General features: G+C 36.7%; 1 protein-coding gene across 11 annotated transcripts in view; it reads left to right on the plus strand.

Moving 5' to 3' along the window:
• Positions 1–17737, plus strand: part of LOC136834200 (fl(2)d-associated complex component-like) — a 29719-nt gene extending 11982 nt beyond the window's left edge. For 6 of the 11 annotated variants that reach the window (XM_067096483.1, XM_067096479.1, XM_067096482.1 and 3 more), the window contains 19 exons: positions 167–396; positions 674–885; positions 1562–1760; positions 2252–2389; positions 3327–3511; positions 4347–4529; positions 5286–5436; positions 5550–5729; positions 5886–6029; positions 8275–8499; positions 9395–9510; positions 12967–13110; positions 13404–13609; positions 14337–14390; positions 15504–15546; positions 15757–15837; positions 16607–16816; positions 17061–17208; positions 17435–17737. In XM_067096483.1, coding sequence (XP_066952584.1) covers positions 167–396; positions 674–885; positions 1562–1760; positions 2252–2389; positions 3327–3511; positions 4347–4529; positions 5286–5436; positions 5550–5729; positions 5886–6029; positions 8275–8499; positions 9395–9510; positions 12967–13110; positions 13404–13609; positions 14337–14390; positions 15504–15546; positions 15757–15837; positions 16607–16816; positions 17061–17208; positions 17435–17537 — 2952 coding nt within the window. In that variant the 3' untranslated portion in view covers positions 17538–17737. The remainder of the gene's footprint in view (positions 1–166; positions 397–673; positions 886–1561; positions 1761–2251; positions 2390–3326; positions 3512–4346; positions 4530–5285; positions 5437–5549; positions 5730–5885; positions 6030–8274; positions 8500–9394; positions 9511–12966; positions 13111–13403; positions 13610–14336; positions 14391–15503; positions 15547–15756; positions 15838–16606; positions 16817–17060; positions 17209–17434) is intronic. The other 5 variants (XM_067096486.1, XM_067096488.1, XM_067096487.1 and 2 more) reach the window with 1 other exon arrangement.
• Positions 17738–22362: the final 4625 nt, after the last annotated feature.

The raw sequence follows: 22362 nt of genomic DNA on the forward strand, positions 1-22362 counted from the left end.
TAATACTCTCAGGGTGTATGATAGTAATACAAGTATGAGCTTTAAGGTAATAATTTGTCCAGTAGTCATTATTCCCATAGTTTTTATGTTAGTAAATTTAGAAGTGTGATATCTGCAGGAAATGGCTCTGTATTTTACTAACTTATGTAATTTTTGGTTTGTTCAGGCTCATGGCCAGCATGCCTATCGCAGAAGCTTAACATCATCTAGTAGCAGTTCGTCTTCATCAACATCATCTTCCACATCGTCGTCGTCAAGTTCGTCTTCGACGGACTCTTCACCGCACCGTTCAGGGCACAAACGTGATGCGAAGAGGAAGTCTCGTGGAGCTGGCAAAAGAATGTCCTCGACGAGTGATAGGAGCAAGATGAAGAAGATGAAATCCTCCTCTTCTTCGTGAGTAATAAAGGCCTATTATTCTTTTGTATTATTCCTGACTAGAATTGTAAGTATCAGTTTTATTTATATAATGTCGAACCCAAAGTTGTAGAAGCTATAAATTTCAGGTGATGAATGTTGCAGAGCCTCATAATTAAATACTATCGATTTGTTTGTCTGTATTTACAAAGTTATTCTTCTTTTAATGGCAAATATTTATTTATACAGTATATTACAGTTTAGAGTTATATGTACATAATTAGGAGTTTTTATTCAAAGTATGTTTTTATTACAGGAGAAAACATGGGAGCAGTAAAATTGTCAAGAAAGGACACCAAAGTAAGAAAGATCATGAAAAGCTCAGAAGTCACAAAAGTAGTCATTCTCCCTCCCGTCGAAAGAGCTCACTGTCCAAAAGGCTAATGTCTCCTGGAAGGAAACGTTCGCCTTCGCCAGGATCTCGGAAATCTCACAAAATATCGCCAGGCCTTTCTAAGCATAGCAAAAGTAAGCACCTTGGAACGTTAAATTTGTAATACTGTACTCTGTTCTTCTCTGCTGTTTAGAAGAGTGAGTGCTCTGTTATGCTCACAGTTTCAAAACTCTTAGGGGATCAGAGAAAGAAACCAAGCATAATTGTTTGGAATACAGTGTATCCATTTCCTTTGTAAGTTATGAGTTTATAACACATTTTGACTTGGTCCTCAGCATTATGTACATTGCAAATAGGTTTGAAGTTTGGCGAAGTAGCTACATTTTAATTATTTTTTAAAGAAGTATGTGTCAGCACTCCATTACTTTTAAAACTGTGACTAAGGCTTAAAAATAAAATAAATGCAATTGGATATGGCCTCATCTCATGAAGCTGCTCAGAAGAAAGTACTTAGTAACCAATGGTAATGTTTCCACATGCAACATATACTCACTCAGGATTCTGAGTGTTTGATACAAGTTGCTGATCAGTAATATAATTAGGCAGTTTAACAAGAGCACTGAGTCATATTCTAGGCATTAAATGGGGCTGTCCCAAAGGATTGTTTGTTATATGAGGGGGGTGACACCTGGAACAAGGCAAAGGTAAAGAGTAAAACCCATACAGAAAGAAGCTTGAAGTTTATTATAAAATTTGCACTTCAGTATTGGTTATGTGAGAATGCTGACGAAGATACGGTTATGTTTTCAGGCAGGAAGAGGTCTGGGTCACCAAGGGAACGTTTAGACTACCGCGGCGATCGCATTGGTCACCCAGAAAGGTCCCTCAGCCACGGGAGGGATCCAAATATGGGCTCTCGAGCTGGGTCCTCGTCTCGTAACCGTGACCCACGAATAGATGAACGTATGAGGAGAATATCACCAGAACAAATTGCTCGAGAAAGATATAGGTGAGTTGTTTAGAAATGTAGCAGGTTGTTTTATGAAAAAGTGGAAAATTATGTAAAGATTGAAAAAGTAGTAGTTGTAATAGCAGAAGTAGATATAACCTGTAGTTGGATCAAAATTTGCCATTTATTTTTTTGTGAGCAGAATTCTGTGGTGAACACCCTTTTGAACTTCAAAAGTTAAAATTTGAAGGAAATAAAATCCTTCTTCAATTGTCTTTTTATGCACAAGAGAGGGCTGTAGCATGATAGTGGATATTTAAAGTGGAGTTTTTTGGCTATGCAGCAAATATTCATGCTCTTCATTAGAGGTGAAACTTGTGAAAATTTCACCTTGTAAAAATTCTTTTAAGAAGCGATGGACTGTCAGCCTCAACTTTCCATGAGGGATGAAAAAGATTTTATGAGATATTATCATTCATGTAGTTCAAAACAACTTATACACAAAGTCAATTCATATATAGTTAATTATTAATGTTTTTCATATTTTTCAGGGCTGATTCACCAACCAGAAGGTATGACAAAGAAAGAATCGATGAATTCATAGAAGCCCGACGTGATAGAAGGTCGCCCATTCCAAGGTCACGTGAAGTTGAAAGGAAAGATCCACACAGACACAGGGAGTACGAAAGGTAACGAAGGTTAAATGGCACACATTATGATGTATGCTCTGAGCGTAGGTTATTGGAGCCGTGGTGTTACAGGAAATAAGGAAAGATTTTTATTGGGTCATCTTTAATATGAATGTCAAGGTGGAACGAGGGTTAGTCATGCCTTCAAAAATAAATGCATTCAAGTGTGTGTGTGATGAAACTGGAGTTCAGGGACTTCAGTTTTTTTTGTAAATTTTGCACTGTGTATTTTGATAGGTTCAAAAGTACTATAAGTAATTAAGTTTCAGTCCCTTTTCATGATTCAATGTTGTTATTTATCTTGTGGAAAAAGAATACTCAGTTTACTCAGTTTTAAAAGACCAAGTAAACTATTCATACTGTAATTCAAGTACCAAGATTTTAAAAGTCCTTATTGACAGGAAAAAGCCTAACCTTGTATAGTAGTTTTATGTATAATTTTTACCTGTGGTTTTACAATAAGGTCTGTATGAATTACTGTATAGGGAATTGTATGTGCAATCACTAAAAATAATAAATATTCAGTGCTCATAACTGAGGTATAGAAAAAGCCACCAGAAAAATTCTTCATGGTTGATCTTGGAACTTATATTGATATGAAACCAAAATGTTATTCCTGTCATGTTGATTTGTTAAACTGAATCTGTTACTGGGTTTCTGCCATTTTGATGAAGCCATACTCTTCAAGTTGGCCTGCAACTTTTGTATTTTAATTTTTATGATAGTGCTTTTTAAATGTCAAAAGAGTAGTCTGTATAGAGCGAACAAAACTTCCTGATTTTGTCAAGTAGGTAATGTGAAAATAGTGGTTGTTAGTCTATATCCCCTACTACTGTGTATCTGTGCTGTAGGCTTCAAATTGTTTATGTGTAAGCATGAGCAATACCTCATTTATTATTTTCTTAGTTAATGACTTAATTGTATTTTATTTGTCCAGGCATGAACGGGATCACTATGATGAGAGACGAAGGGAAGATCCAAGGAGAGAGGAAAGAGAGAGAGAACAGAGGGAAAGGGAACTACGTGAATTGAGGGAAAGAGAAATCATGAAAGAGAGGGAACGAGAATTGCTTGAGCAACAAGAAAGAGAGAGGGAAAGGCTCAGAGAAGAAGAGAGGAGAGGTTAGTTAAAATTTGTTGCAAAAATATTTGTAATATATTTCTCTTCTTTGCTTTGAAATTCTATCCTTGATCCAATTTAGATGTTTGTTGGTAAAATTTTGTTTTACCAATGAATTTGTAGCAAGGACCAAGACAATAGATGGTGAAATGACAGCTCCATTTGCAACTCCATGTCTAGGGACTTGTAAAAAAGGAGAAAGATAAACCTTTTGGCCCAGTAAAGTTACTTTATCTTTACTTCAAATTAATGACTTGCAGGCACTACTTGGAACTGATAATCCAAAAAATACCTGTGCACAACAAATTGAAATTATATGAAAATGATAAAAGCCTAGAAATACATTGGATTTCTGCCCAAAAAGGTATCTAAAGTTGCAACTACTATGACAAGAGCACACATAATATTCCTGTAAGTAGTTATGTAACAACTCAGAAACACCTTAGGCAGTAGTAAACAGGGTTGAATTGCTTTTACTAGGTACCCCCTTGATTCTAATCTCTAGTTAGATAAAACAAGGTGGAAGAGTTAGATAAAACAAGGTGGAAGAGCTCAGGTCATAGTAGTGTTCCTTGCAAGTAGTTATTGAAAACAAGGAAAAGTAAGGGAGCTTATAATTCATATGAAGATGTAAATAGTTTGTAAGAAAAATTATGATCCATAGATGCTTATCACGTAATTGTGTGACGTCTTATATTAACGTTTAGGTTCGTCATCAGTGGGAGTAAAAGCTTTGTATTTTTATATAATATAGTGTGACGATACTTTTCTGCAGAAAAGGATAATATTGTAATGTGTGTTTTAATGAGATATTAAAGTAAATTGATTTGCCCACAGGGCGATACGGTCGGGAACACGAATTTGCTCGGGAGAGGGAGGTTGTCGTACGTGGAGGAAGCAGAGATTTTGAAGGGGAAAGAGACTTCTATTCTCCAAGAGGTCGTCCAGAGCTGGATGCCAGAGTCTTAGCAGTAGATGATCGTAGAGCTTATGATGATCCAGCATATGACAGATTCCAGGGTGAGTTGGTTTTCATGTCGTCAGCAATTACAGTTGATTTTATTATCCATTTATATTTCTCAGATATTCCCATTTACGGTAAGTGAGAACATTTCTAGAAACAGTAGAATTAGTCCTAAATTTTCATACTTTGCATATTTAGGTGCAAGATTTAATATTTATAGTCAATCTTGATATATAAAATATTTTTTGTTGTTAAGATTATAAAAGTCAGATATTCATGCTTTAAACTTGGGAGGGTCACATGACCTCATGATTTTTTGCCTCTTGCTTCAAGATCAAAGGAGTATTTCTCTTGTTATGGGAAGGGCTGAAAAATATTGGTTACAGTATTCACTTCGAATCAGGTTTTTGGTGTTGGGTGTGAATCCATGCAGAGTGTAGTTCTTTTTCAGTTGTTTGTGTCCTTAGTTGAATTAGAATGTAGGGTTACCCATCCAGATCTTACAAGGACAGTTAGAAAAAGCCAAATTTAATGATACCTGAGACAGTTCATCCAGTTATCAGTTAGTCCTCTGGCTCTTTACAACAATCTCCTTTCTTTTTTTTCCCATGTACTTTCCAACTTCTGCAACTTTCACTTGCTTGGTTTTTCAAGTCTCTCAAAAGATAAAATCTTCTGGCTGAGTGCTATACCATAAGAGTGGATACAGTAGTTGATGGAATAGTTTAATGTGTTCTTTTGTAACTCCCTGAAATTTTGCTCACAGATAAATTTAGTGTAACATCATTGAATATAAGTCACCATTTTTATAGGTGAAAGAGAGCGTAGCCGTTATGACAGCGGACGAAGCAGATACGACGAATTGGCTTTGCATGACCGACGAGGACTGCCACCCTTGGACGATCGACGTGCTGATCGTAGAGGCCAGCCACTGGATGCCCGTTTCCAGGATGACAGAAGAAGGTAATTACTCGAATCTTACACTCCTTGAGAATTTAAACATCTCTATGATTGTTAACTAATTTTAGAAATTTTTTATTTTTTTCTGTTGCTCTGACCATTTGCAATTGTTCTAGAAGTGGAGGAACGTTAGATCCGAGGGTTCATGAGCCGTGGTTAGAGGAACACAGAGCACTGGACCGGTTAGATCGACCAGAACATTTCCCACCTCACGGCCCACCTGCGCGTCATCGTCACCAACCCGAGTGGACTGGAGGGCGCCAGGCTACTGCATGGGACAGGCACAAGCATCCCAGGTACAGGCATACTGTACTGTTCAGAAATCTGGAGCTCGTCTCTCAGCATTCTGTTTTTGTGACTGAAATTCATTGCCATAATCTATATTTTGACATTAAAACTGTTGATGTTGAAATATACTGCTTATTTAAATCTAAAAGCCTTTTGGTTCACAGACATGAAGATTGGGCCGAGGATTATGTTCGAGGAGGGGGCGGTGGACTTGGGGGTCGAGATTGGGTGGAAGACCCCCATGACTGGGGTCCAGATCTTGGTGGTCCAGCACCAACACACCAAGATCAGTGGAGTCAACATCCAAGGTTTGTTGTATTGTTTGGAAAATGATTAAGGCGAAACTAGTATTGGAAGTGTGAAAATCTTAGTGCTGAGGGTTTTTTATGAGTGAACTAAGTTTAAAAGATTTAAAACAGTTTTCATTGTTTCATCAAGTAGGGCCATTAGAAAATTATTAAAAATGCTGATGCTGGAAAACATTTTGGAGATGCCCTTTTAAGTATGTGAATTTGTGTTATATCTGTAGTACAACATTCATTCAATTGATTCAGATAAGTATCCTTATCAAAATTGCACCTTCAGTCAAGCAACTTTTGTTCTGCTTTCTAAATAGGAATGTTTTGAGTCAAAATTGGGTTCCTAATAATGCAAAAGTGATTGAATATTGTTTTATTACAGAAGCATAATTTGAAACAGCAGCTTTCATGTTTACATGAAATAAAAGTTATACAGAGAAAAAAAAAGCAAGTTACAAATTTAATGGCTCATATTGTCTTTAAACTAGTTTTCGTAGTTGATGCCAATTTCATTTCAGTTCACACCAAGGTGTCTAACCTTCTTAATTATTTGGAAATACACCTTTTATACTTTAGGTAATATTACTTACTCAAGCCTTCGTAGGTGCATAATTCTTCTATGATCATAATTTCCTTATCTATGAAGATTTTTGAGACTAACCTAAAGCAGTTAATCCAAATACTGTGCCAAGGAATGGTTGTACTGGGTATGAGATGAGAAAAGATGGAATAGAGAGTTTCCACCATCCCGCAGGTAAGGAAAACAGCAAGTGGTATATTAACTCAATGAACAGAAGTTTTATGAAGTTTATCGTTAAGAATTGGGTGTAAGATTTGCATTTCAAGAAATACAAACTGTCGGTTTCCATGGTCGTAAGAAAATAGAATCCTTTCTCTCTCTTAGAATTAAGCGTCTTACATAGGCTGTAAGTAGAAAAACCATTTTGGCAGTTTCATTTGGATTTGAACAGACTTTAGGTTGCTGTTTGTACTCTTTATCTATATTTGCCCAAATGGGTAATAAGATTGTCTTTGTGATGTAAGAATATTGCAGATAGTATTGTTCACCCATGTTAAATGTTCAGAAAAGGCTTTTAACTGAATACCCATATCTGTCCAAGTTCAGGTCTGACTATGCACATAATAAATATTTGCTCCTGGATCTATTTTTGCGTATCTAATGTGGGACATTCGATTACTTGAATAAGAAATGTAATATTGTTTTTTCTTGCTTTTTCTTTGGTATATTTATCTTAATGAACTTTCCTTCTTTCCTTCTAAAATAACTTACTGTGTTTAATAGATATGCCTACATCGATTTGAACAATAATGATGTTTGAAGATGCACAGCTCATTATAGTGGAGGGTTTCTTCTTGTAAATCAGTACACATGCATTGTTGTACTTAGATATTTCTCAAGGTATACAGGGCGTTTCATGCGAAGTTGATTGTGGTGGTAGCCATATTAAAGGAGTTTCAAGGTATTGTGAGATGTAGCATATTTAAGGACAACACTTGTATTAACGGGACGGACTGAATTGTCCTTTTCGTGGACTGAAATTACATTGAGAACTGCACATTGTAAATATACAGTATACCTCTAATGACAAAGTAATTAATTTTGTTTCTTATTGTATTTTAAATAACTGCATTGTGGGCAATTGTATATTTTGTCATGCAGTAATACTTTTCCTTGAGAGTTTTACACTATTTAAGTTTTATGATAAGAGAATCTCATGAAACAAGATTGGTAAGTAAAATTAGGATAAACTTACCGTAAGCATTTTTACCCTAGCCCTGCTTGATATCTTTTGTAGCATAATTTAAAACTGAGTGGCAGAAGTGAAGGCATTCAAGTGATACTGTTGTTTTGTTTTAATGTTTGGTTTCATTTACTTATAAGAATTCTTATACCAGCTGGTGATTGGACTTCTTTTAAGTTTCCATGAAATTTTGAAGTGTGTTCATAGTATAGATTTTTCATAGAAACTAGATGGTCAGTGTGGGTACCCTAGTTTAGTCTTGAAAGCTGATATGCTCCAAGTTTGTGTTTCATACTGCCTAGTTTCACATTACTTTTACATACAATAATGGCTTTTTTCTAATAATTCAGGCTGCTTTGCCTCTTTTACTCGTATGTATACAGTATATTGTAGTATCTTTTAAGTTTTAATGTGTGTGAGAGTTAAGGGTAAGAATTTGAATATTTAAATATAGTACTTCAATATTTTAACAATTATTGTGCTGAATTTAGGAGAGGCTACAGAGATGAGTGGGGTGCCCGTGCCAGCGATTGGGTTGACCACGGACTTCCGTATCCACCGAGCAGAGATTTGGGTCCCCCAGCTCCTCAGGGGTCTCTTCTCGTACGTGGCGATCACAGCCAGCCACCACCAATGAATCGCAGATCCAGAAGAGAACCTATAGAGCAGCCATTGGAACCACCTCCTCCATCAAACATACCTCCACGACACCATCCGTAAGTTAATCTTTCGTCAGTGTTATGTTTAGAAGTAATAATGAATGTTGGTATAGGCTTTCTCTTGTGCTGGTGTTGCCTATGCTATTACAGGCAGTCCCCGGTTTATGACGGGGGTTCCGCTTTTCCGCTGCGTCGTAAGCCGAAAATCGTTGTAAACCGAAAAATCGTCGGAAATCGTCAAAAATCCTAAGAATACCTTACTTTTAATGCTTTGGGTTTATTGAAAACAATGTCAACTGCATTTTAATTGAGTTTTTCATAAAAAAAATCCAAATTTTGATTATTCTGCTGTTTTGGAGCCATATTCCTTCCGTTGGATTGGCATACGACGTGTCGTAACCCCGGAACGTGTTGTAAACCAGGAAATAATTTCTGATGAATATATTTGAAAAGCGTCGTAACCTGGGAACGTCGTAAGCCGGACCCGTCGTAAACCGGGGACTGCCTGTATGAATAGCTTAGACAGGAAATGAGCTCTCTCCACTGTCCTTTGGTCTGTGATGTAACTGCTTGAACTCCTATCTCATGAGAGCCTTCATCTGCCCCCTTTTCTATGCTCTTTCATAGCCATCGCTGTCCTCATCTTTTCACAGCACATATCCAAACAATTGCAGTCTATTGTGTTGGTTAAATACTTCTATGCGAAAACTGTTCTGTGGTTTTTTGGTAAATTGCCCGTGATAATCTTTGCAAAAAGAACAGTAGGATTTACATTTTTTATTTTTAAAGCCCTCCATATTTTTTATTTTTAAAGTCCTCCAGACATCATTTGGCAGTGTAGATTTTATTAACAAAAACATACACGAACACTATATGAAATGTTGATAATACCAATACTTTTAAATTTGATGTACTGTACATTTCAGTATTAATGTTTTACTCTTCATTTCAGTCCCCCTAGTGTAGAAGAGGAGAGTATTGAAAGTGCCTTGGTTCCTCCGAGAAGTGGGGATGTGGGAACTCCCCCTCCCCAGGAGCAAGACCAGGCACTTATGCCAGGTAATGATGGTAAGATGATCCCCCAGTGTGTCCAGATTCTTCAAGTCAGTGTTGGCTACATTAGCTTGCATGTAGTCTGTTTTTATGCTGTGGTTATTACTAGGGAATTTAAAAGATTTGGCTATGTTGTTCTATCATTGTGGGTTAATGTAATCCCCCTTCCCTTTTTCTCTCAGGCACACCATATTTAACAAAATTTGTGGGAACGTACTTCAAGTGGCTGTGGTAGTGATTGAGCAATAATATATGTCGCTGCCTTTCATTTTGTTCAATAAAATTTTGGTGTTTATATTTGTGAGTGAAATAAAAAAAACTCGAGTAATTACCAATGCTTTGGTTTCATATATAATTAAAGAATTTCTGTTCGAGAGTCTTGATATACTGTATTCACGTGAAAGTTACCCATGAACATAGAACAATGTAAAATGCGCTGAATTTCTTGATGATATGTTCTAGTTAACCTTCTGTACGTAACAGCTCTAGCCAGTTGCTTGTACCTTGAAAGAGTTTAGCCCCCTTTGGTTGTTAGTATCCACAAAGTATTATCTGAAATTCAGTATCTTTCGCAAGTCTTTCCAAATAGCCTCAAGTAATATCTTCAAAAAAGGGTTTAAAAGTACCAACATCCAAGCTTTTTATTTTCTAATATTCCTTGATTTGCCTACATCCAAGCAATTTGCATTTATCCACATATGAAACAGACTTCTCACCTTCTAGATTCAGGTTAGTGTTTTCTCGTTCACCATTTAGTCCAGTAGTAACCGTGTCTTCGTAATGGAAGATGCAAACCATTACTTAACAATTGCCTTGTGTCGATCTTAATTGGAAAAGACATGAGATCATCAAGAGATGGCAATTCTCCCATTTTCCTGCCAGCTTAGTTCACCCTAGTCTTAGTTTTTGCTGTTTAACATCCTCATTCCATGTGTTCTCACCAGTCTTTGTTGTCTGTACTGACATTTTTTTCATGTTTTTATTTTGATTGTGTGTGATTGTAAGAATTATTTTTGTGTTCATATGTTTGTGTGAGTTAAGAGATGCTGTTGTTTGTCTTTGTGCTCATATGTGTGAGATCTTTAACTCTTTCTTTCATCTACATGCTTTTTTTTTATTAAATCATGTAAAGTTAGCTTGTATTTTTTATATGTACATTTGTGTGATATTCTCTGTTGCCATTGTGCGTATTGATAGAAATCACCAGCCAGTCACTTGCAATAGAAATAAATTTTTGTATCACATTGGGAACGAACCAAGAGTTTGAGTTTGAGACTCAGTTAGTGGTGCCCTTTCCTTTCTTGTCTATGTCCTGTGTTTGATGTTGATGTGAGGTAGAGATTTATTGCACTTATTTGTGAATTTATGGTTCTTTGCTAAGGTAAGTTAGTTGGCATTATGAGATTCGTCCAAGTTAGAGAGGAAGTCTTGTAGTAAGCTCATGTTTCCTCACACGTGACTTGTCAAGTGAAGATATGTTCAATGGTTTATAGAAGTAGAATGTGACCTTGGTGGAGTTTCCAGGCCAAGGAAAAATTCAACATTGAACTGATGCTTGTGCTTGTGTGAAGCTTTCCACAGTTGGTATCATGGAAATAAAATCTACCAGTGTCTTCAGAGTCAGTTCTGTGTTTTCATAGGGGAAGAAAAGCTCTCATTGTCATCCATCTCAGGAGGTACATGTGTACCATAAGGACTCTGAAGGGAACTTTTTCAGATTCCACTTCTGACAAGGTACCTCTCGGTAGCCCTTTTTAGCTATCTCAGGACTCCTTAGGGATCCTTATAAGAAGCCCCTTCTACAAGGATCCCTCCCTGGAGACCATTCATAGTTATTTTCTCAGTACTCATGAGAAAGATTAAACTTCATGTATTCCTTTGCAAGTACCACAGATCGAAAATTGAAGGGTGGACCTTTAGGTCTTTGATCACTGGACTGATACAAAGCCTTGCAGCTATCAGGGTTTTAGGACTTGCATGATTGGACTTGCCTTCATCCCTTTAATGATGGAATTCTTACAAAAAATTAAGAAAATGGTCTTTGATCCAAGTAGTCGGATTTTATTGTAAGTTTAGTTAACTTCATTTCTAGCATCATGGAACACACCTAAATTAAGGCATACTACTAGCCACATACATTAAAGAACCTAGTGTAATTCAGTTTACCTGTTTATATGTCAACTTTACACAAGTCCAAACTTCATACCCATACTTCAGCTAGTTGGAGAGGATTAACATATTATGGCTAAGAGGCTTGCAGTTGCGTGTCATATCATTAACATTAGTGTGGAGCAATTTTTGTAGTGCTGTACAAGGGAACTTGAAGTATTCTTCAAACAGTTTTTATGGGCCAAAGATACATGCTTCTGCCTCGGAGGACACCTGATTGATTGCAGCAATTGTGTATTACTCAGTGAACAAAATGGTGCTCTAAGCTGGCAGGTGAGGGAGTGAGTTTCCATTTATTGGTTGGGTTTACCCAATAGCACCATTACAAGGTATTATTAGCAGGCCATTTTAAATTAGTAGTAGTCCACCTGCCAAAATCAACTAAAGGAAAGCATTTGTGAAGAAATGGTTTGTTAGATGAAACAAGGATAATTTTAGATGTGTTTTAAATGGATGACAGTCGAACACATTATCTGAGAATCCCCTAAATAGATTTTTGATGTTTTTCAAACCACTTGTCAAATGTTGATTATTTTTTATTCAGTGTCTTTATTTTGGTTGTAGCTGTAAGTTGTTAATTATTATTGGAGTGGCTCGTTATTAACCTAAAGTTTATGTGGGTTCTCTTTCAGACTTTAAAGTTAATTTCTGTTCAGTAAAGGAATTTAAGAGTTATTACTTTTTTACACATTTTTTAGGCTGAGGGGTTTTTATTAATCTTTTCAAAGGTTAATGAAAAGTTTTTCTATTTTCCTTGAAAGAGAGAAGAGAATCACATTTTGTATTTAAATAAAATCACCTTTTAGTCAAAACTCAGGCATACTACTATATCAGGTGCTCAGATATCATTGCATTGCATCTGTATGAGGAGGAATCCTAAGTTGCATTGGGAAATCTTACTCAAGACCAAAATTCTTGTACGACCATATGTAGTTAACGGCAAAGTTCATATAAGAAAGATTTTGATAAGTTGGGGGCAATTTTGGGGGGTAGAGGATATACAGTATTCCTTATTAGATGGGGAAAATCCCTTAAAAAGATGTGGAAAGTCAATCACTGTCTGTAACCCTTGTAAGTGAAAATAAGTTAACTGGTGTTATAGTCATTACTTAATTATAATTGTTTAAATATATTATATCTTTAGTTTTACTTTGAAGACAATTTGTTATGAAGTGGGTTATCCTTTAGCTGGAAGATAATTTGTTATGAAATGGGTTATCCTTTAGGTGTAAAATCCACTGTGTCTTCGTTGAATACAGCCTGTTTCGGGGTGGAAATTAATCAGTTAATAATATCCACTAGGTGAGCTTTGGGAGTATGATCCTGGCAAGGGATCGTGGGTACGTCGGGCAGCGGATGCAGCACCGTCCTCAGAAGCAGAATCGCCTGCCAAGAAAGAGAAGCCGACTCCGCCTGCCACAGCGCCACCTGAGCCAACACCTGAAGGTAACGATAGTTTAGTGCTTGACAAAAGAATTATAGTGAAATTGCATTTTAATGCACTTTAGATATACATACTGTACATGTTTTTGTCTTTGCTATTTTCGTTTATAGAATAAGAAATAGATTTCAAAAGGGTAATTTTCTAAAGTGTGTGTTGCTTCACAGATTTTTTTTAATGCCAAAGTCAGCTTGCGTGTGTGCAATAAGAATTTTTCTTTTAATACCCAGGTTGATATTAAATGACTTGTTCTTAGCAAATCCATTTACCATAATACTGTACATTTCAATCACATCAGCCAAGCAGCCATCTGAGCCAGAACCTGTCAGCGGGGATGATAAGAAAAGAAGCCAATCTGAAGAAAACAGCATGGATGCTTCTCCTCCCAAGCGACAGCAGACGGAAACTCCAGCAGCGACCCCAGGAGAAGCCGATGCTTCTCTACAAGAAAAGGACACTTTTAGTGACATTAGTGATGATGCAGATGATATTCTAAACCAAGAGGTATTTGATAATTTTGTCAAGACATTTTTTGTTTTTAGCTTCATTTTTAAATATTCATAGTTCTAGTGTAGTCATTCTTTTTATTTATATTTCATTGGGGCTAGTCTCATAACTTTTATTGTCATATTAGGTTTTTAATCACTGTCATTGTTAACACTTCAGAATACATAGGGTATCAATTGCTATTTGTTGTTGTTCGAACTTGATTTGACAGGAGAGTTGACAGGAAAGTAGAAGCTGTTACAACTACGTATTTGAAAAAAAGGGGAGTTTATCTTAATAAACTTGCCAATATTTTCGAGAGATGATCATGCTCACTGTAGAACTAAACCCTGTGGATGAAATTACATTAAACTTTTGGTTTTGTGTTGTCATCTTCTTCTACGGTTTAGTGTTTTAGGAAGTATACTCCTTAAGTATTGGTAAAATTGTCTGATGTAGAGGCATTTTTGTGAGAGCTAATAAATTTTTAATACATGTTGGGTTGTTCCATGTTAATGCAGACATGATAATATTACTAATAAAAAAATGATTGCAAGAATAGTAATCATGATTCTTTCGTGGAATTTTCAGTAGTTTTTGTTTTACCTATTTTCTTTGTTTATATCCATTACTTTGTGGGGATAAAGTGTATTTGTTTATGAATATATTCTTTGTACAGTCTTTTATTGTTTGTGTAGGTTATGGGTTCAGGTTGCTGGAAACTCACTCACGTTCTCCCATACAGGTTGGTGGATTTAATGACGAAGACAGCCGCAATTTGAGCTCTAGTCAGATGGAGGTAGGCTTTGTTTTAAAACCAAGTTTTGGCCAAGTGTTTATTGGTGAAGGTTATATGTAAGTCAAGTGGAAATTTTTATGGTCTCATCAGATGAATTGCAAAAGAAAGATTATAAGTATGAGAGAATGATTTCATATCAATGCCTACCTTTCAAAATTTTGTTTTCATGTGAAGCTTGGATATTAATGTGATTTAATTATAGACTTATACCTGTTGTAATGTTTATTAGTAAGTGGCTTGTGAAATATATTTGTTGTTGAGAACGTATGTTTGCATTGGAATATAATAGGCAGTACTGTCTGAGGTATTATTGACGAGACTTGAGTATCTATAGTTAATATTATATATTTTCATTAATTTAATCATGTAACAGCTGCCTTGGTCACTGTGAATTTATATTATAACAGGTCGTCATTTGCATACTCTGAATGAGATTACAAAAATATGACTATGAGTATTATTCTGGCTTGACTTTTTGATGATGATTACAATTAAGCTTTCCAAGGACAAATCAGGAATAGGGTGGCAGGGGATTTTAGCACCACAAAGAATTATGTAAACAAAAGGGAGGCTGTTCTCTATTTTTGCTGTACATTTTAATATTCATCAGCCCTTTGTTGGCTGAGCCAGTTGACAAACTGTCGCTTTCATGGGCCAAGTTCAATTCCCATGGCGGCTGATGAAAGTATATTTCTGTGATAAAATTCATTTCAGCTATAATGTGGTTGGATTTTTAATGTTGCTGAAGTAACCAATTGGTTCTTAACCAAATAAGTCTAATAAGTCAGTAAGAGCTGTTAATCAGCTCAGTGGTCTGGTAAAACTAAATACTTAACTTTTTAATATCGCTCTTGATGGTTATGACAAAACAAGAAGTGTGCAAAGTATGTTTGTGAAAAGTAAACAGTATAACTGGATTTTTAATGTAATGAAGTTAACCTTATAAGTCAGTAAGAATGTGGAGGGAACCATATGCAGGTATCATTATGTAACAGCATGTTCCAAAACTGCTTTATTTAGGTACATTCAAGATGAATATGATCATCAGATGAACCTTTTGAAGACAGAGGAGTAATGTCTATGAATTAATGAAATGTTTATTTTGGCTTTCAGGATTCGAGGAACCTCAGCCGTGAGAATGGACCCTCATATGATGGTGAGTTTTGTGTTATCTTTAATTTTGGTTGATCTTCCGATGGCTTTTGTTGATGATTGAAGTAATATAAGCTCAGTTGAAGTCTTAGTTCTTAACCTTTTATTGCCTCCATTTTCTGCATGAACTTTCATCCAAGCACTGTACTTGCCTTAGATCTTATAACTACTTTACCATCAGCAATGAGGATAATATACAATTTGTCATCTTCAGAACTAATGGATGAAGAGGAAACTATACACTTGGAAGAGATCAGTGATGATGAACTAGAAGAAGATCGACAGGCCAAGTTTAGTAAGTATATCACAAAAATAATGCTAGTTATACTTTTTGACAAGTAAAATTATCCAATTAGTTTTCACAGGGTACCTATGAAAAATGTTTAAATCCCATTGGCACCATATAGCATTAGGTATGAAATAGACACCTAAAATGGATAATTTATTTTTTATGAAATTTATCTGCTATTTATAATCCCTACATTTTCTTTCGTCCATCTGAATTATTATTGGCCTAGTATCTTTACCATAATTGTGGTCATACTATAGTTTCTTTAAAATTACAGATAAGATATTGTGTGTTTGCTAGGTTGTAGGAGTATCCAGTCTAATGTTGATGATAGGAAATTGATGTATTTAAGAGAAATTTCAGTGTAAAAGACTTCCTTTAGAGTGCTGTAGTTACTTGTCCTGTAATGAAAGAACAAATATACATGGTATTTAGAAAATGTTTGACATGTGTTCTTTGTATTGTTGAAGGGAGAGAATACCTCAGGAAATATGTACAGTATAGATATACTGTACCACGTGGGCAATAATTTATCACTGGAAACTGTACCTAGGGTAGAGCATACTTGTTAGACATTAGTGATGTGCTATGAATATCTACTTGTAAAGAAATTATGTACGACAAGAGGAAGCAGACTCAGAGCTAATTGTATGTTCACTGTAGCTTTCAGGGGATAGCTGCTAAAACTTCTAAAGTGTATTGTTACAAGGAAACCTCCTGATCGTAGTCGTGATTCTGTTGCCACTGTTTTTCATGTGAATTATCTGAATTACAGGTGTTGCAGATGCCCTAGATATTAATTGGGCATCTCTCGTACGTGACTCTCGGCCACCAGTTAATGAAGTGGCGGCCGGTACTGCTCTCAAGCGCTTCAGTCCTGCACATCTTTTAGCTCGGTTGGGAGTATCTACCAGGTATGCTCGACCAGAGGTGGTGCAGAGTATTAAAGAAGCTTGTGCAGCGAACGTCACAGATGAGGACGAAGGTAGGTGCAGTTGTTCTGCTTTTACGAAGTACGTGAACGTGAGAATTAATTCTGCCATAAATTATACTACTCATAACTGTACAAACAAGATATTGGAGTGTTGACAAAACCTTTTTATCATACTAAGGGTACCTTCAGCAATCTGGTTTTGCATATAAAAATTTATTTTCTAATTGTTTTTGAAATTTGAAATATATACTGCAGAAAAACTTTAATTAATTAAAGTTTTTCATAATTGTATCAGATGCTGCCAAGCTTAAAGTGCCTGCTGTGACCGAGAAAGGTGGAGTATTGCGTTTGCTGAAGGCCCGGGCTGAAGGTCGTCAAAGAGTTCTGCAAAGTATTGGTCCAAATCGAAGAGCACTTTGTGCCAGACAGGACATAGCATTAAGGTATAAACTATTTTGCACCTTTTGTGTCCGTATGCTTCTGTTACAGAATAGGATTGATAGAATTAATACTGTGAATTAGCATCACAGCAACTATTATCATGTACATAATTTTGAAAATTTGCCTAAGTTGTCTATAAAAACAAGATTGCTGTTACACTTTCTAGATGCTTGAAGAGACATCTTTTATTGATGACTTCTCGAGTTGTTAATTCACCTCTTATTTCAGGCGACAGCTTTGCAATCTTCCAGAGCAAGACTACATTGGAGATAATCCTCTCCTGGACAGGGATTTGTTCCGCCAGTCTATAAACTTATTAAAATCTTGTTAAATAACTTAAGGAGTATTGGAATTTATGGTTTGAATGTCAGGAAAGCTATAAGCTTTGGGTAATAAGAAGACAAAAGCAGAATTTTGGAAAATTAGAAATTTAATTTTTTATTCCAGTAGAGTAGCCAGATTATTGAAACGTTTGTGTACTGTGATTGTCTCCTGTGCATTATTTCATGAGAAATAAAAATAACTACTGTATCTCCTATTTTGTATTTTTAATCTGCTAAGTTTCTTGTAAATGTGATGTCCTTAGTGTTTGCAATTCATGTAAAACAGTATGTACTGAGCATGGCTCAAGTTTTGTATTGTAGTTTAAAAATTGTAATTTACTTAACAGGAGGATACAAACTGATCTATCAGCAAAGGCACTATTTAATATGTGCATAAAGCAAATTGTGCCTTGGCAAGAAATCTGTTTTCGTTTGTTTAACGCTAAACCAAACCAAATAGCCTTTGGTTGCAGCCAAATGTTTGTGACATGATGCTGATAATAGCATACAAAATTTGAAAAGAATATCAAGCATACAATTTAGTCAAAATGCATACAAGGAAAGTCAAAAGATGAAGTAAATTTTAGTCACTAAACATGAATTACCCAAACGATCATCATCATTCATGTTTACACGTACGAATTCCCAGATTTCTGTCACTGAACGTGAACCTACCCAAATAAGCATCGTTCACGTTTACCCATACGAATTCCTAGATTTCTGATTAGGTGGACGCCACTTGAGATATTGGTGGCTTTCCACTTGGTTAAAGTCTTCATCCATACCCTTTCACTGTAAACTTCTGCAGGATCTTCTCGCTGGTCAGGATGTCCTGTCATTTCAGTCTCTTGGGCTGAAAGGGGTCTTTGTGATTTCGTGTGTATGTGGTCTCTAAGCAATGACCTGTCACTTGCCCCTGCTTCTCATGAGTGACCTTTAAGAGAGGCCCACTTCTAATGGCAGTGTTGTTAAGTTTTTGTGACTGGAAGCAGCAGAGATAATGTAGTAACTAGGATCCACATGATAGATGATGCTGTAACAGAAAAGCTTGGAGAAACAAGTTAAAAAACTTCCAATATGCTCATGGTGAAGAGGATTCATTGGTTGGCTAAAACCTATCTACAATCAATCCCCTATGTGAACAAACAAGTTTGATATTAAAATACTCCAATTTTGTCAAGCTTATAAACAGTATGACAGAAATGACAACATACTCATTATTAGAGGAATTCAAGGAACTTATAAACATAGTAGGACAGAAATGACAACATACTGATTATCAGATGAATTCAAGGAACTGCAAAGTTTTGGATGTACACAAATACTGACTATAGATACTTATGCTAATGTCTTTGATATGTGTCAGTCTGAAATAAAACAATGCAATCGGAGTTAATGAATGAGCTCCAGATGTTAATGTTTTGAATAGTTTTGGAAGTAAAACGCATCAGATGAGAATTAATGAATGTAATATCTTTTTAAAATAATATTCCTTGCAGATATAACTTAGAACCAAATCCTGATGGATGTTAAAACTAGGTGAATAAAAGTGAATATGTCCTCTTTGAGGAAAGATAATGGCATTCATATCGAATCAGGATTCTTTTTCGTGGAGCATCATGATATAGAGGATATGTTACGTAATAAGGAATATACATTGAGAGTGGTCAAGTGTTGTTGAAAATGCGGGCACGTTTAAAATAAGTGTGTGGGATCAGATACAGAACCGCATGACTAACAGATATAGATGACACTGAATGGATACAGGTAGGCACTAGGCAGGCTTATCTCTATTGTGTGATAGAACTGATGATAAACTGTCCAGCAAATAATATCTTTGACGGTTGGTTGGTTTTAAATTAACTGGCCTCGTGACACCAAACGCCCTTACATTAGAGTGGCCTATAAATGTGGCGAAGTATTTTCAAGGGTATGAGAACCCTGGTATGAACCTCTAGACTCATTTGCCTAACCAATAAATTCTTAATGTGATAGGTGGCGTTAAACTCTGACAATTTATTAGGCCTATAAACAACAGAACTGAACTGAGTTGAAATGAATAGAAAGTTTAGGCTAAAGGCCAAGCACTGGGACCTCCTATGAGGTCATTCAGCGCTGGAAAGGAAATTGAGAGTAGGTGAGTCTGAAAGGTGTAACAGGAGGAAAACCTCGCAGTTGCACTATGAAATAATTGTTAAGAGAGGGTGGATGGCGAGATGGAAGAAAGACAGTATAAATGGACGTACAGTAAAAGGAATGAAAGGGGTTGCAACTAGGGGGCCGAAGGGACGCTGCAAAAAATCTCAAGTAATGTCTACAGTGCACCTCACAATGCGCTACTGTCTACGGGGACAACAGAACTGAAAGACATGACTAAATCCTGTAACCTCCCGAGCCTTAAAATAGAATTATCATAATATTGTCATAACGAAACACACCGTGAAGTCAAAACCAGTTCTAACCAACACGATAAAAAGCAAAATTAATTCGAGACACTGCCCGCGAATAGTACGTAGCACGAACCATAACGTTAATAATTAGCGAGTGGCAGAAGAGAAAAGATGTAATTAAGTGTAATTTCACGGTAGATTTCGCTACCTGTAATTTGCTTTATCTTCAATAAAAACTAAGTCACTCTGTTTCCCCCCCCCAAAAAAAAAGTACCTAGAAAATCAGTAGGCTTATAATTATAGCAGCAGGGCATTAACAGCGAATGCGCACGAAACCCACATATAAGCCTAAACTTATCTCACACTTTTCATAATACTTATCAATGGATAACAGGATTCTACTGTTAACGCTCCTTTTGACTCACCACGAAGTATCAGAAACTAAAATACTTTTATCAAACAGACGAGCAGGTAAATCTATAGTTACGAGAGAGAGAGAGAGAGAGAGAGAGAGAGAGAGAGAGAGAGAGAGAGAGAGAGAGAGAGAGAGAGAGAGAGAGAGAGAGACTTAATACCGTAACATTGAATCCGACCCTCGTCCCACTACAGTAGTCGACAATTGCATGGTCATATCGATTACGCAGAAATATCAGTCTTCCGTGTCCTATTTGAAGACTGACTTGCTGCAAACATTGAGAGAGAGAGAGAGAGAGAGAGAGAGAGAGAGAGAGATCATTTAAACAGTCTGAGACACGAATGGGATCAAATTCATTAGCTCTTCCCCGAATATGAGTCTGTGTGTGTGTGTGTTTGAACGCCTGCAGAGTGTGTGCGTACCGAGTACGCCCCAAAGAGAATGAATATGTGTGCTTTGTACATCTGCCGAGTCTGTGCGTACTGAGTACGCCCTTGAGAGAAGCCGTTTGAAATATACAGGACTGAACAGATAATCCCATATCTAACAACCGGCGTGACACGGAATGTAATCTAAGACAAACCACGAGCAGATATCCATTTTGCCATTTAAACTTTTCATTTCCCACCTAAAATACCTCAAGGAGCAAAGCTTTAAAAGAAACTAATATTTCAAATATTTGTCTCTGAGAATTGCAGAATAGATAATAGATGACCACATCGTAGTTTTGAACTAGCAAACATCTAACGGTAGTCAGTCAGCCTACATTCGCTACGTGAACAATGAAGCGTAGCTTGTCCACTGCAACTTTGTCGAAATGAAGAGGCATTCTTCATTCATTTGTAAACTCACAAAACAAAATACGTGACATGAATGCATTTATTCGTTATTATGCCCGAAAACGTGTAAGAGGTGGAGAAGTGATTCACCCTGTCTGTCCGGCACTAACAAAGTACCTCGATCGAAATCCGGTGACAAAACGTGTGTACAAATACAAATATTATGGAGCGTCAGTAAAATACTGAATCGCGATGATAAGTAACCCCCTCTTACTGACGAGGATTTAAAGTCTCTAATTAAGTGCTAATTAAACGGCCCCGCACCTGATTGCCCCTAATTACCGCAACCTCATTGCGAATTAAAGGCTCATTCAACACAAGGCTTCCGTTGCCGGTCAGAAAAATAAAAAGAAGTGCCCGCAACTACTTCAAAATAAACGGAGAGCACCATAGACCGGAAATGAAATAGTGAGATAAATTCCAGACATACACATACATATTTTATATATATATATATATACACATACATATACATATATATATATATATATATATATATATATATATATATATATATATATATATATATGTGTGTGTGTGTGTGTGTGTGTGTGTGTGTGTGTGTGTGTGTGTGTGTGTGTGTGTGTGTGTGTGTGTGTGTGTGTGTGTGTGTGTGTACGGACCAGTGTCCTTCCAGACTCCCAACCAAAACCTCAGGAAAAAAAGGAAAGCTATGTCACCAATTCTTGTAATGAAATAAAACCCTGAAAAGTGATTCAAAACCGATTCAGCAACCAAAATTCGCCTACACACTGCGCCATCATGAAAACTGTATCAAGAGGACAATGCCAGACTTGCATTTATAAAAGCGCTGATAACCTAATATTTAATACAACACGGATTATCACTTGGCGATAAACATTTTAAAGGCTGGCGACACGTTTCGCAGGTAGCAACCGGTACATTATACGGAGGGGGGAAGGGGAGGAGGAAGGGGGAAGGGAAGGAAGGAAGATGGGAGGGGGAAATTGCGAATGACGAAAACACTCGTCATTGAAGTCGAAATGACGGACTTCACAGTCTTGACCAATATATATTCGTCCTCCTTCTTGCGTCATCCCACGAATCTCCCCTGGGCCATTTTCTTGTGCAAGATATTCCGCGATTTGCAGGGAACGAGAGAGAGAGAGAGAGAGAGAGAGAGAGAGAGAGAGAGAGAGAGAGAGAGAGAGAGAGAGAGAGAGACCTC

This window comes from Macrobrachium rosenbergii, chromosome 53, assembly GCF_040412425.1.
Source record: "Macrobrachium rosenbergii isolate ZJJX-2024 chromosome 53, ASM4041242v1, whole genome shotgun sequence".
Classification (NCBI taxonomy): domain Eukaryota; kingdom Metazoa; phylum Arthropoda; class Malacostraca; order Decapoda; family Palaemonidae; genus Macrobrachium; species Macrobrachium rosenbergii.